General features: G+C 38.1%; 1 protein-coding gene across 2 annotated transcripts in view; it reads left to right on the top strand.

Annotated features, from left to right (window-relative positions):
* LOC145495106 (adhesion G protein-coupled receptor L2-like) overlaps positions 1 to 16,293 on the top strand; it is a 33,846-nt gene extending 17,553 nt beyond the window's left edge. For both annotated transcript variants that reach the window (XM_081474677.1, XM_081474678.1), the window contains 17 exons: positions 2,464 to 2,678; positions 3,076 to 3,278; positions 3,815 to 3,874; positions 4,802 to 4,985; positions 8,227 to 8,355; positions 9,108 to 9,183; positions 9,332 to 9,443; positions 10,164 to 10,216; positions 10,360 to 10,486; positions 10,893 to 10,996; positions 11,099 to 11,201; positions 11,543 to 11,693; positions 12,574 to 12,658; positions 13,135 to 13,201; positions 14,443 to 14,519; positions 14,657 to 14,783; positions 15,340 to 16,293. In XM_081474677.1, the coding sequence (XP_081330803.1) occupies positions 2,464 to 2,678; positions 3,076 to 3,278; positions 3,815 to 3,874; positions 4,802 to 4,985; positions 8,227 to 8,355; positions 9,108 to 9,183; positions 9,332 to 9,443; positions 10,164 to 10,216; positions 10,360 to 10,486; positions 10,893 to 10,996; positions 11,099 to 11,201; positions 11,543 to 11,693; positions 12,574 to 12,658; positions 13,135 to 13,201; positions 14,443 to 14,519; positions 14,657 to 14,783; positions 15,340 to 15,618 (2,152 nt within the window). In that variant the 3' untranslated portion in view covers positions 15,619 to 16,293. The remainder of the gene's footprint in view (positions 1 to 2,463; positions 2,679 to 3,075; positions 3,279 to 3,814; positions 3,875 to 4,801; positions 4,986 to 8,226; positions 8,356 to 9,107; positions 9,184 to 9,331; positions 9,444 to 10,163; positions 10,217 to 10,359; positions 10,487 to 10,892; positions 10,997 to 11,098; positions 11,202 to 11,542; positions 11,694 to 12,573; positions 12,659 to 13,134; positions 13,202 to 14,442; positions 14,520 to 14,656; positions 14,784 to 15,339) is intronic.
* Positions 16,294 to 17,077: the final 784 nt, after the last annotated feature.

Genomic DNA, 17,077 nt, shown 5'->3' with positions numbered 1-17,077 from the left:
GGCCGTAAGGCCCCTTTCCCCTAGGGGGTCTGGGGCACCCCCCCCCCCTGAAACAATTGAAATCTAGAAGCTCGGAAATGCGATTTCCAGCGTTGTGGGCAGCAAAAAGCGTGCTGTTGATGCGTATTTTTATTGACCACAAAGCAGGATTTGTTTTTACAACTATTAATTTTTTGATGCAAAGAGGTGCATTTTGAATACCTTTCTAGGCAGATATCTCTCAGTGACACTTGATATCCACTGAAAGTTATTGTAAAAACTAACTTTGTGTCAAAAGCTGTTTATTTTACGGATGCGAACGAAACTACAATTCAGCAATAATCAGATTATTCTTTACATAAAGGTAATCAATCCAAAGAAACTGATAACATTATTCCTACCGGTTGACGAAGACTGGTTACCGTTAGAGTTTGTCCCAGAGTCTGCTTTGTCGTGATGTCGAGGCTTCAGGTTTTTAGTGTATCGCTGGACGTTGAAATTATCGCGTGCGCTTCAGTTTTTTGGCCTTGGGTCTGTTTTGCCCGCTTTTTTGTAGCATTTAAAAATTTCAGTGGTCGTCGTTGTTGTTGTATTTTCCTTTTTTGTTTTATTAATATCATTTTTATTTTCATTAATTAAATCCAAACAGACGACGGTAAGGGGTCCTACAGGCGTCGGTAGACCGCCGGTAACCGGCTTTTATTGAAACCCCTGATTAGCCTAATTCACTCAGTTTTTAATTCCAAGGTACAAATATCTGTATTAAAAGTTGTGGGCACTCTTAATTTTGAAGCGCAAAAAATTCGAGCAAGTAGTGAAAGTTCAACATTTTATGTGGAAATGGCGATGCAGTCGATCAATCAACCTTATTTAGAGAGGGTGACACGTGAAAGTATAAACTGATAAGCTAGTGGCCCTCTGTGCTAACTATATACGAGTGATTATAAAATAACTAAGCATAGTACATAGTATGAACAATAAAAAGTTACAATACAACGTTGCAAAAAGTCCCTTCCTTTAACAATAGACGAATTTCGATATATTAAAATTCAGCCTAACACAATAGACCTCAGCACGAGGCTCTGGGTAATAAACCCCACAAACTCTGTAGTTATTCCCCAGAGCCTCGTACTGGGGTCTATTGTTTTAGGCTGAATTTTAATATATCGAAATTGGTCTATTCTTTGACATTACCCGATTAGATTTATTGACTTTGAACGTTTAGAGAACTCAGTAAGACTTACATTACAACAAAATATCAGGAAATATTTCAAGTCTTCTAGTACAGCCTGATCATCTCCTTTCCGTCACACATTCCGCACTCTTGGTTGAAGCAGGCGAGCAGCTTTAAAGGTTACTTTGCTCCCGCCAGCCCCCCCCCCCCTCTCTCTCTCTCTCTCTCTCTCTCTCTCTCTCTCTCTCTCTCATAATCACATTTGACTATTCGTGAGACTCTTTTTCGCGAATGACAGTTGGTAATAAATCAGGACAACTTATAGAGAGGTCTTTTTACCCAAATTAATGTCCGAAATGGACCTTTTTTTTACCGATTTCATGCTTTTCGATGTTTTTCCAAACAAAAAATATGCCTAACCGCTCCAGTATATAATAAAGAAAGTATGAATAAATATCGGTAAAGATGCGATGTTTCATAAGATAACTCATTAAAATATGGGATCCCAAAATTTCCAACTTTTACAAAGAAACATATGCCTGGGGGCAAGCGTAGCCCCCTGGCATAAAAAATAATTACATAACTTCCTCATATTTTTAAAGTACCAAATTTTCGTGGCTTGCTACAAAGCGTTTTCGAACCTGAATAACCCAGATATGCTAAATAGATTTTACGTATAGCTTTGTGCAATTCGCTGGATTCCTTGGAAAGGCACTGCACAGTGACACTGGATTCGTAACATTTCATTATTATTGTTACCTTTATCGTTGTCGTTGTCGTTGCTGCTATCGCTATCGCTATTAATATCGTTATCGTTATCGTTACTGCTATCGCTATCGTTATCGTTATCGTTATTGTTATTGTTATTGTTGGCACACTCTTAAAACGCCCCGAAAAGATAATATTTACAATACATAGACGCCCCCCAAAATTACGCCTTTGATCGTGCAAAACGAATTACTCAATTTTCAAAACTGTGGGCTTTGGAAGCTGAAAAATATTCGAAGTATAAAAAACACAATAGCCTCTGTTTCACTTTTAAAATATGTTCGGATATTTGTCTTTGGACATTATCTGTTCCTCGGAGCTCGAAGTTTTCTTCGAGCTTTGCTCTCGGAAGACGGTACTCTTCTCGGAACATATAACGTCCGCAGGCAAATATCCGAGCACATTTTCGCGCCAAATGGAGGTTATTGTTTGTAGGTAACCAGTGATCCAGCTACGCATGCGATATTTTGCTATGGCGTGGAAAGAATTGCCAGTTACGCACATGTAAATAGCATTATGCTAAAGAAGTTTAACTTTCTCAGTCGTACAGCACGGCCTGAAAAGTGGAGATTGAGTGATACTGGAGTGCCATTTTCAGTGAAACCGAAGATGTACCACGTCGTACGTGTAAACGACGCCAAGAAATTAGTAGATACTGGCCCTATCAGAGTTTACTGCTTCTTGATCACTAGCGACAATTTTCTGGAAATTGAAAACTGCAGCGAAAAACATGCTTATATTTGCGAAGGATCTGAAGGTAAAGAGTTGATTTACTATAAGCCGAATGATATCTGACAACTCAAAACTATCACACTCAGTCAGTACTCTTGACTAGTCTAGATTAAAAGTTAACTGTGAGAATATTATCTGACGATTTTAGAAAGTAGACGGTTATTGTTAGCATACAGGTACATGGTTAAAACATCACACGTGACGCTTGCGTTAATGGTAAACAGAATTTTTATAAACCATGCTTTGTTTTTCGACATTCATTTTCTAATGTACGGAAGCAAGCCGAGAATCCACGATGTCCTAGAATTGACTTAAGGATTTAACCACTGAGAAAAGGTGAAGTGATAATTTTTTTGTATTGCGTGTTTGCATCACAATCTTCTTTGACCATTCATTATACAAACCGATCTTAATCTTTGCAGTTTTATCAACAAGCATAACAGAGTCAAAGTCAACACAAATGCAACCCACGGCAGTGGCTACAACGTTGATGACAAAAGTAACAGCAATATTCCCAAGTAAAGCAACAGATACGACTAAGATATTGCCTTCAAGAACAGTTAGTATTTCCACATTTGTGTCAGCCAGTATCTCACCAACACTACCAACAAGTGCAAAGGAACAGGTGATTGTGTTTTTATTTTTCCTAAAGAGTGCAATCATAGCAGTATGTGTGTATGTATAGTTTTTTTTCTTGACAGCTCACAACCCTCAAATCTATAGCTTTGAATAAAGATTCTTTAAATATAATTCTCCGCGCTCAATGAGTCGGTGGAAACAGATTTCTTTCCTTTTCCATTACAACAGAAATGCATTCATCCTCTTGCCTTCCCTTGGCACATAAAAAGCACACGACCTTTTAGTTTGTTTGTTTGCTTTTTTACACTTTCCAACAAACTTTAAAACAAATTCTACCACATATTCGAATACAATGGAAACTGGGCCAAAACCATCGCACTTTTTTTTCCTGTCTTCGGTTTTCCTGTTTAAACCAGTTTTCTTGTTAGACTTGGTGCTGTAGGCACATGATAGTATATATCGTATATAAGTGCGTAGACTGCAATTTTCAAGTCGAACTTAAGAACCACCAGGAAAAAATGCAAAAAAGTTACTTAATATACCTAACGTAATGATGTTGTGTTTCTCTTTCGGTACAAAAAGATTACAGATTATCTCATCAAATTGAAGCAGCTCAATGTTGACGATGAAGATTCTCTGCAGGTAAGAAACTATTATTGCGCTTTAAAATCTTCGGGATTGTTTCCATTATTGGTCGTATTGTTGACAAGTCACACCATTTTGTGTTCCAAACCCTGATATTACAACACGGATAAGGTTTATTACGTCAAAAACAATGATGTTTCATCAAGTGATGACGGGTTTCGGTGAATTCAAGGGCGTCGGGTAACGCTGTGAAGCACAAACATGTTATTTAGGGGTGGGTGATATCTTTGTCTATTCGTAATTTAAGGGAGCTGCAGCAAACCACGACGGCATCGGCAACGAGAACCTTTATATAAAAAAATATTTATCGAACAGAACAATTTGCACGTACTTTATCCGGGTATACTAGATGTTTAATACCAAACAATGCGAAATGACCAAATTTTGCCCGTTTTGGACAAAGTAATGTTTTACAACGTTGAACAACTGTTAATCAATCTCCGACGGTTACATTCGAATAAAGTAAAAGAATAACAGAATCAACTATTTATACGTAAATTTAAGCGAAAACAGAGTGGTTTGAATAACAAAGGAAAAAAACTACCACCAATGCTTAGCTTAATTAACTATTCCTGTGAAGAACTGTGCATTCATTAAAGTTCAAATGGCAACCACATGGACTTTCATAACAACAACACAAAGTGTATCTCAGCGCTGGCTTATTATCCGTATTCCTTTCAGGAACTGAACTCGGTCATTACATGTTAACCAAGTTATCAAAGCGATAGGCCCAGTTAACAGGTCTAGCTAGCTGTGAAACTCGAAGGTGAAATTTCAATTCAAGTTTAACTAGGTGTCGTCCTTGCCGTCACCGTCACCATTGCTAAGCTCCCTGATATTTTAATCGGGGAAAAACTTAGTCTAATGGCCTACTAGGTTAAACTGATTTTTAATCTACCTTAATATTGGGTTCTATGCATTTAGATTGCCGTGAATGAAACTTCAAGGCTACTTGCACATTCCAATAACAGTTCCTATCACGAAACGGCGACAAATCTGTTGGTAGCCACTCGGCAGCTTGAGGCATTTGCCATGAAATACGCGATGGAACATCTAACCACAAATGGAACCTCGAATGCCAACATAACTAGCACTGAAGAGCACTTTGGTGAGTTATGATTGTTTAAGCCAACTTTGAAATTATACGCTAAATTAAATACCCCATCAACCATTTATAAAGACCTTTATAGGGGAGCTATGGCGGCCCGAAGGGCCGCCGCGCGAAACATCTTAACTATAGGAACAGAACCACAGCCATGTATACAAATAGAAAACCATGCAACTCTTTTTACATGGTCTACACGGCTAGCGGCATAGATCGCGGGCACGTGCGTCCTACGACGACGGCGAAAAACGACGACGGCGAAAAACGACGACTTTGAGCGACCATACTCCCGCTAATAGCAAGTCATGCAGCGCAGCAGCCTTGGTTTACAGCTACATCTTTGAAATTGGACATCAATGTTATACTCAACTGACACATGTCAAATCAAGGTATCCCTTGATCAGTATCACATGCCATATCGCGGGCTTAGGTTAGCTTTTTTTTCAAGTTGATCGCTGACGACGTACTGAGTTTCCATTATATCGCGGACTCAAGCCAGGTTAGCTTGTTGTAATCAGGGCCGGGTTGCTTGGAAGCTAACCCAGGTTCAAAAATCATTGGAAGTATAAATTTTTCGTGTTTCTCACTCTTTATGTCTTTGTAGTTTGAATTTATACAAACTCAAAAGAGAGCGCCACAATATGAAAAGAAAACTTTACCGTAAAGTTACAAAAACTCAAATCAAAATTTTCGCCTACTCCTGGGTTAGCTTAATCGGGCTTTGAACAACCCGGCCAAGGAGTTCCTCTTTTAGTCTTGGCTAAATCTATTTATAACTTGGGTTATTATACAATAAAGAATTGGTTTATGCTTAGTGTGCTTATATCGAGTTATGAATGCACTTGGAGAGTTTGGAGAGCACTCAAGAAGCTAGAGTTGCTCTCGGCTACCGCCTCGAGCAACTCTTACGCTTCTTTCGTGCTCTCCAAGCTTCCCGCGTGCATCCATAACTCGATATACGCACACTAAGCATAAACCAATTCTTTATTGTATAATAACCCAAGTTATTCTCGCATTTCGATTGGTTCTCGCCTATTATCTATAAGAGGACAGCCACATGATTGACTTCATCAGTTCAAAGTTCTTCCCTCTGTGTTTAAGATGGCGGAAAGTTTTATGAAGGTACAAAAAGTCATGACGAAGCACTGGACCGGGTACGAGAGTCTGGAAGATGAAAGAAAAAGTCGTTTCGTTTCTAAAAAATGGCTGAAAAAAAAAAAAAATACTTGAGCAGTCTCAGTCGGCAGTCGAGCGAGATTAAATCAAACACAAAATTGATCTTGAAACTACTTTAAGGTAAGAAAACATTGCTAAACGTCTCGAATTTAACAAAACCACTAAGCAAAACGTTAATGTCATTAATTTATTTAAAAAATTGAACTTTTCTCAGTCTTAAAGTTATTGTTGACACGGTTTGATTCTAGGAATTAAACATCAAAACATCATCAGTTTAAATAAACACATGACCTTAAGTTTAACCTTGTTTTCCGACGCGAATGTTCCAGTCAGATTCAGAGCATAGTAGCGAGAAGAGAAGAGCGCACTACAGCTCACGGTCGACTGTATCCCAGCTATAAGGTGTCTCCGACACTATATCAAACTGATTTGACAATCACCAACCACAGAGGACACAAATTTCCACCGTCACTAACGCTCCATTCATCCAAAACTCGAATCGAATGGCCCGCAACCGCAAGTTTTCCTACCGTATATTTTCATTTCCTGCAACATTCAAGACACCATCCCAGCTTTTCGTCTCACAGGGCTGCTCTGATGATAAAACCTGACTTGCCTTTTGAACATTTTCTTTAGATTTGTAGATTTCGCAGTTCAATTCTGCTTCCGCTGTAAGTTTTCAATCCACGAGAAGCGATTTTCGACTCAAGTTTGACAGTGGCGTGATTTGTTTGGACCAATCACAATTCTTCGCTACGCATAGCAACCAATGAGATTGCTTCATTTTGTATAGACAATAGATAACATCAAACGGCGTTTTTTCGCGTTTGCCAAAGTGGGCAAAGAACGGCTTTCGAGTTATGTTGAAAGATTTTAAAATTAAAAAAAAAGCTTTTTTTCGTCGTTTCTTTATTATATAAAACAAATAGACTCCATGTTGCCGTGCGTCTGTTCGGTAGTAGATCACAGAAGATGTTTAAATGTGGTAAGAACATCAGTAACCCACTCTGCTATCGCCTCGTGTGCCACTAGTTTTGATCTTACCAAATAAGTTGCACACGATGATGATTTTGACGTCATCTGCGATCTATTACTGAACAGACGTACGGCAACATGCAATCTATTTGCTAAATATACGCAAGGCCGTGCGTATATAACATGACTGTGCATTTTCAAATTAGCTGCAAAATAATAGTGCAAGTTCCTTTTGTTTAAGTTTTGGCAATGTGAAGATTATTCTGATCAATCTAAACCCTACTTCGAGCCTCTTACTTTTGCCAAGCAGAGATATGTTTACTTAAACTTGAGTATTTGGGCTTTGTTTGTTTTGACTTTGTTTGCCTAAATTTTCTTTATAGTTAATTCGAAGAAGCGAGTTTTTCGTTGACAATTTTAGGAGCCAAGTTAAACGTTTTCGTTCAACTGTTGCTCAAATGATTGTGGCGTGTTAGGATCCTAATGATCTTTGCCACTGTGAGAACTTTGTAGTCAATCACAAATGAGACAGCTTTTAGCGCCCATTATGTTATCAACATGTTATAAAAGAATTGGTTCGTGCTTTTACTTACTTACTTAATCCTCTTCCTGCGTGTCTGCACATAAGGCCGTGGTTCATGCTGTGCGTACATCGAGAAGAAGCTAGAGTTGCTGCGCCTCGAGCAACTCTTGCGCTTCTTTCGTGCTCTCCAAACTCCATAACTCGATATACGCGCGCTAATTATAAGCAGGAACCAATTCTTAACTATTATGGGTGGTTGTCTAACCGGCCTTATGATGAAGTTAGAAGGCTGTATAAAAGTGTTAATTCCTCATGGTATCTCCAGACCTCAGACAAATCGAATGATGATATATTTATAAAGTGACGTATCAACAAAACAAAAAAAACGTTTACATTTTCAGAAAGGAGTTTTGTCCGAACCTTGTCTCTTCAACCAGTGATTATTTACTTGATGCTTCACCCACCCCTGACAGTTTCTGAGTTTTCTGAATTGGCCCGTAAACATGACGTCTGCGATATTTTCACAACTTTTATTTTCAGCCAATTTATAACATTTACTGATGTTTACAGTGATGGAGGTTCGAAGTGTAAGCGTTGGTCATGAAAAAGACGTATGGTTTCCCTCTGAGGACGACAGAGAACATCTTGGTGATGGAAGTGAAAAGATCTTTCTACCACCAGAACTCTTTAGAAAACAAGGTACGAAATCATATGAGCAAAGCTTTGCTTATTATTAAATGAACCGCTCCGTAGCCCCTTCATAGTAGTAAAATGAAGAATGGTGAATCACGTGTGTGCTTGTGGAGTAGGAAGTGAAGGCAGGCAGATTGATCTTTTAGTTTGCCCTGAAATCTTTGAAAGGAAATGTGCCACTAAGACAACGAAATCCTTACTCTAAACTGGAACATACTCAGCTTGATTTTGTAACCAATGCAGAAACTTAAGCACTATCGTCATCAATCATAAGCTAACCAAACCAATACCTCACTTAGGGTGCAGGGCGTACGTCTCCAAAAAGGGATATCTAATTACGAAAAGGTGAAATGGATACCTTAACGGCTGGAGATCACGAAATCACGCGTCAATCACGTGACAAAAACGCCCGCAGAGAACCATTCAGAATCGATAACTTTTTTATTGTCAAGGAATCGAAAAGTTGATCTGAGCGTGTACCTTTGTCCAGGATATATACCGAAGAAAAATAAAAGCATTATTTTTTTTTATTATTTCTCTTTAGACAGGACAATGGAGAACTTAAGCGTTGTTTATTCCTTCCTACCTTCAACAGCTTGAATCAATACTTGACAATGATTATAGACACTGTAATGTTTATGGTTGGACCAAGCGCGCAGTGCGTGTTGTCTTTAATAATTAGCAATAAGTCTCTGCACGATCGTCTTATTCTTTTAACGAGAAGTCGTGACATAAAATTTGTTATATCTCGTTCATAGAAACTTTTCTGGTTGGAATATTATATAAGGACATGCACGAGTTACTCCCAGATGAAAGTCAGTCCTTTCTTGATGGGTATGTATTCGACAGTACAGAAATCAAACATAATTTTATAAGCAAATTATCTGAACTTTAGTTTATTGGGTCTCCAACGTAATGGAAATATCAAGAAATAAAAGTTTGTTTCATTATTTGCTAATATATACATTTTCTATTTTATCAGGGAGAAAAGGAAAACTACAAGACTTCAGACACGAGTCATCGCATGTTCTATATTCCCTAACTTCTCTACTCTGCTGCCAAAAAACGTTACTATATCATTCCCTTTGGAAGAGGTGAGAAGACATATTAGGTATTGCTTTTATTACGTTTTCCATTGACTACTATAATACTTCGGCTCTATGACGAAAGTCTTTGTGTTATTCTTAGCTGTTGGAATCTGACATAAGTACTGGAATCGGAATTGACAATCTACAATTAGAAACAGCCTAGGTATATATCAGAGTTTTGAATGCAGGGTAAACATGACAGGTTGAGAAAGAGCCCTAACGTAAGGCATAAGCACATTGATCTAGACATGGAAAAAGTAGCAACATTCCAAAAGTGACGAAATCAAAGCTGCGTTTATAGTGTAAGACCACAATTTGATGGCCGATACACACGAGGGATTTTGCTCCAGGGTCAATTTGCACGACTAGTACACACTGAAGAACATAGTGTGGGAGCTTGCTTCATATTATGGTACACACGAGGGAGTGTTTTCAAGTTTGCTCAATTTGCCAAGGGATCTTGCTCCCAAAAGTGCTCCTGGTTTAGTGGGGTGGAAAATGTTGCAGGGTGGAAATTCCGCTCCCGAGAATGAGCTACGCCCATGAAATCGTTGATTCACACGGAGGAGCTTTGTTCACGGAGCGTGCCCCTGGAACAAAACCCAGGAGCAAAACCCCTCGTATGTATCGGCCTTAAAACTCCCTTAATCCATACAAACTAGGCTATACTAATTGAACCCTTTCGCATTCCCTCTATTAATTCTGTTTTCGTTTTCTTTCTTTAAGCCTTCTAAACTTGATGATATACCAATTTGTGTATTTTGGGACTTTGACATCAGGTACATTTTAATATCCACACCAGCTAATTTTTGGTTCTAATTTATGTATATGTTTAAGTCAAATAAATGATCATCCTGATTTAATCCAGGTCCAAAACTTAAAATCTACCTGTTAACCATTTATTTGCATGTTTCTTGTGCAGGAGTCGATTTAACGGTTCCTGGTCAAACAGGGGATGCACGTTGGTCAACAAAACTAAAACTAAAGTTGTGTGTACTTGTAATCATCTCACGAACTTTGCGGTTCTTTTGCAAGTGGGAGAAACAAAAGTGAGTAAATCTTTCTATATTTGTAAATTATGGTGTCGCCGTTTGTTTTTTTGTTTGTTTGTTTGTTGTTTTGTTTTGTTTGTTTTTTCTGTAAATGGAACTCGGAGAAACTAACAGTGTAAGTGTTCATCAAGAAAGGCCATTTTAATCATCATCTAACCTACTGAGATAGCTTACATCATTTCGTACGGCCCGGATCTTGGTCAGTATATTCAGTTTAACTTTTTATTTATTTATTTATTTATTTATTTATTTATTTATTTATTTATGTATTAAATTATTTATTTATTTATTTAGTGAATGACTTATTTATTTATTTATTTATTTATTTGTTTAACAGGTTATTATGTTATCTATTCATGTTTAAATCACATATGGTCTGGCCTACCTCCTTTTCCTCACTTAGATTCCTGACAGACATCAGGTGGCCTTGGAAGTCATCACTTATATTGGCTGCGGGCTGTCGCTAGTGGGCGAGACTTTAACTGTTCTCGCCTATCTGGTTTTGATGTAAGTAACCCCTCCGTAGCATGGTCACACCACCAATAAAGCAGTTCATTTCTCTGGCTTTTCCGTGTTAATTAATGTTCTTTGTCTTGAATTTCACAACAGGAACCTCAAGCAGGAGCAGTGTCAGATAAGACTCAATCTAGTCATAGCCATAGCCGTGGCACAAATCATTTTCCTCGCAGGAATTGATGCTACATCAAAGCAGGTAGCTTCATTTAGATAACCAATCACCATCTGATACGGACGGTTGTTCTGAAAATGACGAAGAGTTTTGGCAAGGATCAACCCTTGTTCGAAAAACCTAAAGAACAAAAGTCAGACGTTTCTTAATTTAATAGCTCTACAAAGTTGTTTGACAGGAGTTGGATTGAGACTCATGATTGTTTTTAGTTAGTTAGTTAGTTTGTTTGTTTGTTTAGCTCTCAGCTTGTTTTGCTTTGATTCTTTTGTTTGTTTCTTTGTTTGTTTGTTTTGCTGTTGTTGTTGTTGTTTTTAACTGATGTGGAAGACTTAAACTGATTCTCTAATAATATCGTTCTTTCACAGGGAGCCTGTATTGTTGTAGCAGTGTCTATCCATTATTTTTATCTGGTCGGGTTTGCCTGGATGCTTATGGAGGGAATCTACTTGTACCTCATGGTTGTCAAAGTATTCAACACCCTAATAAAAATGAAACTATTTTATGCATTCTCTTGGGGTATGCACAAACCTTTGTTTGGTAAATTACGTAACTACCCTTCATGACTAATCTGAGCATCACTGGAAAACAAGAAGTGATTCGTCAACCAATGTAGCTAAATAAACCTGAACAGCACTCCATCAAAACCATCTTCCTTATAAACGATACAGATTAGATAGCAGGGTAGTCGGTAGCAGTAAGGATGTCAAAAGATTTTATACAGTTAGGGACTGCAACAGCAATAGTTATATCATTCAACTAATATATATAGATTTAGCCAAGCCTAAAAGCCGGCCGAGTTGTGCAAAGCCCGATAAGCTAACCCAGGATGAGCGAGAATTTTGATTTGAGTATTGTAATTTTGCAGGTTTTCTGTATATTGTTTGGCCTTCTGTTTTGATTTTGAATAATCTCAAAATACACAAAGCAAAGCAGTGAAAAACATTTGTATATAAGAAATATTTATGCTTTGGTTAACTTTTAATCCTGGGTTAGTGTTGACCGGTTTCGTAACAACCCGGCCCTGATTACTGCAAGTTAACATGACATGAGCCCGTGATCCAATCGAAAACCAGTGCTTTGTCAGCAACGATAAACTTGAGCCCCTCGATGTGGTCACGTGATACTGGTCAGGCATACCTAGTTTTGACAGGTGTCAATTTACCATAAAGGGATGCCCAATATCAAAGAAGTACGATATAAACCAAGGCTGCATGTCTCTGTCAACCTATTAGCTGGGGTATGGCCGCTATCTTGCGCGACTCCGCCGTCGTCGTAGTGCGCACGCGCCCACTAGCAATACTGATAACCATGATAACCATAAGAAAATCATTTCCTGCCTTTTCTTTTCTTTTCTTTTCTTTCCCATATGAGTATGTCAGTTTGATTTCTCTTGTAGGCTTCCCATTGCTTATGGTGGTGTGTTCGATTGTGATCGCATCCGGTGCAGAACACGGAGTTACAAGCTATGTACATAGTGACTAGTAAGTATCTGATAATTTAAATAACGAGAAAAAGTTTTTACTGGCTTTCATGCTGGAGCCACTTTCACGAGGCCGACAGTTAGGATGTTTCTAAGTATTTGTTTCAAATGCAGTTCTCTACTGTTAAGAAGCAATTACTGACATTTATCTTATCGTAGGACTCCATTTGCCTTTGTAAATCTGGCCCCTAGACTGGACCCAAGCCTATAAACCGATGTTTTCGCTTTGACAACTACATGTACACAATAAAGATTATTTTGGGGGGTGCATAACTAAACCGTAGATAATTTTTTTTCCATACAATTAGCTAAGGACAAACGTAAAAGAAAATTTCTTTTTCCAATCGTAAAAACAGAAATCTGACTGTTTTCTTTATTGATTGATTGAGTAATTGATAGATTGATTAATTGATTGATTGATTGATTGTTTTTGTGTGTGTGGTCTTATAACGTATAGCATGTATCTTGTTTTTGCAGCTGTTGGATTTCATTCTCAAATAATTTGGTTTGGACCTTTGCCGCCCCAGTCCTCGTGGTCTGCCTGGTAAAATTATAGTTGTTACATTTGTTATCTGTGAAACTAGTTGGCATATACATAGTTATTCACGCAAATGTCGACCCTAAAAAAAATCATCATTTACTTAATATCAAAAACGTCATCGACGAATCTTGCAATGCATGTATCAACCATTTTAAATGCCATTACTTACAACAACCGGTAGTGTCCCATTGGAAAAAAACACATTTGGTTGTTGTTTAGAGGATTAGTGAAAGTTGATGAGTCATTTCGTCAAACTAACAGAATAAGCCAAGCCTGCTCTTGTTAAAACATTGTTTAAGTAGTACCGAGTTTTAACCCCTTGAATTTAAAGGTGTATCGCATAGAATTCCTCCAAAGATTGTAAACTCCGTTTACCGTTTGTTAGTATCTGCATTAGTTCCGGAGATATTTAAGTTTGAAAAAATAAATAAATATCTCCGGAACTAATGCAGTCATCTCATTTGCATATGCAAATGAGATGACTGATGATATCTTACACTCACACCAATATTGGACATGGACATGGGGCACCCTTAGCAAATATCAAAATGCAGCGCTAAAGGTGGCCAGAAAAGCTTTCTGGAAGATCTCGAACCTAGTATGTTGCCATGGTAACCAAATTGTTAAACTCATACTGTGAAGCTCATCTAGTTCAATCTTACTGCAGATAATCAAACATTTCTTCATCATATTTGATAAAATTTAGTTCAGTGAATGACGTCATCACTTGGCCAATTTGCATATTTTAAAAACTTGAATATCTCTGGAACGAAAAGAGATATTTAAAAATAGTAAACCGCATTTTTCTTCTCGTACAGGTAAAGTCTGCATACGAGCCAAGTGGCCCACAAGGCCGGAGCTTACACCAGTTTCTGTAGCATGAAGTGACTAGGAGTATTTCTACTCCACCCTGGATGGATGCTAGTCCTTCGCAGGGTTATCCCCAGCATTAAACTTACCGGAACCCATTGATAAATCTGGGTGGAGAGAGGCACTGTGAGAGTAAAGTGTCTTGACCAAGATGTCCCCGGCCAGGGTTCGAACCCGGACCGCTCGATCCGGAGACGAACGAACTAACCATGAGGCCACCACGCTCTTAGAGACTACTTGTTTATGTTTGAAAATGGCGTAGATAGGAAAGATGCGAACTTCGTCATGTACCACTTTAAAGTTTGGATATTGATTTCTATAAAAGTTTTTAGTATTATCCTTGACATCACCTCCTTTTTTTCTGAATTCTTCAGATAAACTCTTTTATTCTTTGTCGCGTGGTGTACGAGATGACAAAAATGCAGGGTACAAAAGATACCTCCAACGTGAAGTATGTTACTTTAAAACTTCAGTCATCATTTCTTCTTAGCTTATCTTTGTGGCTTCCAGCAGGCTGGACTATATCTTTCTCGTTTGAAAAAAAAACTCAAAATTTACATGTTAACGCTTTCTTTCATTTTGTTAAAGGCAAGGTTTAAAAGCATGTGCCGTTCTGTTTCCTCTACTGGGTATGACCTGGGTGTTTGGTATTTTAAGCGTGACGGATGCTGGACTTGTCTTTCAGTACATCTTCACCATTCTCAATTCGCTTCAGGTAAGTAAACAACTAATTAATTTAATGTCAACAACGCGGGGAGTGCTTGTGGAATCCTCCCAGACAGAGGTGTATTTAAGAGTGCTTGACATGTAGCGAAGAAAAGATTTTGTTCAGTGTTTCTTGGACAGGAATAGAAAAAACTTGATCCTTGCCAATTTCACTGTCCAGAAATATTTCTGTAGAGCTCCATGTTAATCCTTTGCCGTTTCTTAGAGTCTTAGTCACAGGTCCAGTATCTGAGTCTCGTATCTCTATTATGAACAAAAGAAGAAGGACAGAAGGCTTGTTAGCGAAAATGCCTAGAAGTTCTTATCTATTTAGCGTGCGTTTGATTTAACTAAATAATGTATAAGATAAGGCCATACTTCTGCCAGAATAAGGTCCAACAATTAGTAGCGATCACGTCAATGAAGCAATTCCTTGTTATAAAGCGCTAAACGAATTTGCTTAAAAAAAACTATCAACAGGTAAAAAATAAACGAGAACGATTTTATTAATACTTTTAACAAGGCTGCGTTCACACTTTGCTTAAACGAAGCACATTTCCTTGCAGGGATTCTTCATCTTCATAATGCACGTTCTCCGAAGCACAGATGTTCGCACCGCGTATCTTCGAAAGAAGCAGAAATGGGAAAACACAAAGAATAGCAACTTTCCGGGCTCTCGCTCAGTGGTAGAAAACTCAAGCGCCTGGTCAGAAAAGCATGCCATGGGTAACCTGTGTACCAACACAGAGAGTCCCGATCCAATGTTCAGACGACATCAGATCTCGCCAATCAACTCCGATCGAATGGACACCAGAGAAAGCTGCCTCACCCCAGTGAACTTATAAGTTCTGTAAATTTACACAAATGTGACGAGCACTGAAAACGTTTTCTATAATTGGAACTTGTCAATCACTGCTCAGTACTCATTCGTTAAATCGTAATATTTTAAGGCAAACCAACCTAGGCTAAAGCATGAGAAACACAGGCAGCCGCAAAAAAATGTTGAACATTGGTGCACTTCGTTGGGAAGATTGATTTCCCTAACAGCACAGCACTTTTTTTTCGGTTCGACTTATGTTGCTCCTGTTCACTCTCACGCTTATGCGCTACCGAGTAAAAACCATTGTCAAGCTGGGATTAGTAAAAAAAGTCCAGCTTGCACACTTAAATAGTCGTCCGCGAGTTTTTTTTTTTGGTTCTCTGATTATTGTTTCCTCAAGTGTTTAACCATATTATTACGACACTTGAGCAATGCAAAGGTTAACAAATAACCAAAATGAACGACCAAGCACTAAGGAAGAGACTGGGCACTAGAAGTTTTCATAAGGTGTTTCTCAAAATGAACCCGTGGAACCCCGCCTCAAAATTTCAGCCGTTAGAAATAGACTATGGTTAAACATTGGAGAAAAATAAAATGTAAATCTACTCGGCATTTTTTGTAAGTTAATAGCATGAAAGACGGCATTAGGAAGGCAACAAAAAAAAATGAAATAAAATAACGCATTAGTTGCCATTAAAAAGGGTAGCATTTTGTTCAGGGAAGGATTGTTCAAAGCCCAATCAAGCTAAGTCAGAATTAGCAAGATATTCGCTTTAAACTTTTCGATGAGGTTTTCCATTTGTATTTTATTGTCCTTCAGTTTTGAGCTTGAGTAATCTCAAACTTCTCAAAACATAAGCAGTGAAAAACATTTTTAAACAAGCAAAAATTAAACTTCTCCTAACTTTTAATCCTGAGTCAGCGTAAACCGGCTTTTGGAACAACCCGGCCTGTAAACCAAAAGAAACCGATTACTTATTTACACTGCGGTTGGAAAATTTGTATTTATCGAATTCGTCAATTCAAATTAAGATGATTTTTGGACGCTAAAACTGTTGAAAGGTTCATAAGCTTCATCACTTTGAACTGACCGATCCTTATTCGCAAGTTAACTTCAGAAAATTTAAATGATGAGCTAAGCTAATATTTCCTTAATCCGGAATAAACAAGCTAACTATTAAATTCGTGTTTTATTATAATACTCCGTTTTTATAGCCTGCTTACCAAACTTGAATAAACCAAGGCCATATAACGTATCATTGCTGTCATTAAACACGACGAGTATTTGAAAACACGAAATATTTGTTTTCTATATTTATTTAGGATTGTATATTGGATTTCGTGTCATAAAGGTTTCTGGATAGATAGGAGAGCCCTTTCGCCGTTTATCTGTCGTTTCGTGAGTGTAATCTTAGTGAAAACTGCTTGACAGGGATAAACGCATAGGAAAAATTCTCTGCCGCAGCTGATGAAAAAAAAATGTT

Source organism: Orbicella franksi, chromosome 8, assembly GCF_964199315.1.
Source record: "Orbicella franksi chromosome 8, jaOrbFran1.1, whole genome shotgun sequence".
NCBI lineage: Eukaryota > Metazoa > Cnidaria > Anthozoa > Scleractinia > Merulinidae > Orbicella > Orbicella franksi.
Note: the sequence above shows the minus strand (reverse complement) of the source record. Positions and strands in the feature narration are given on the sequence as shown.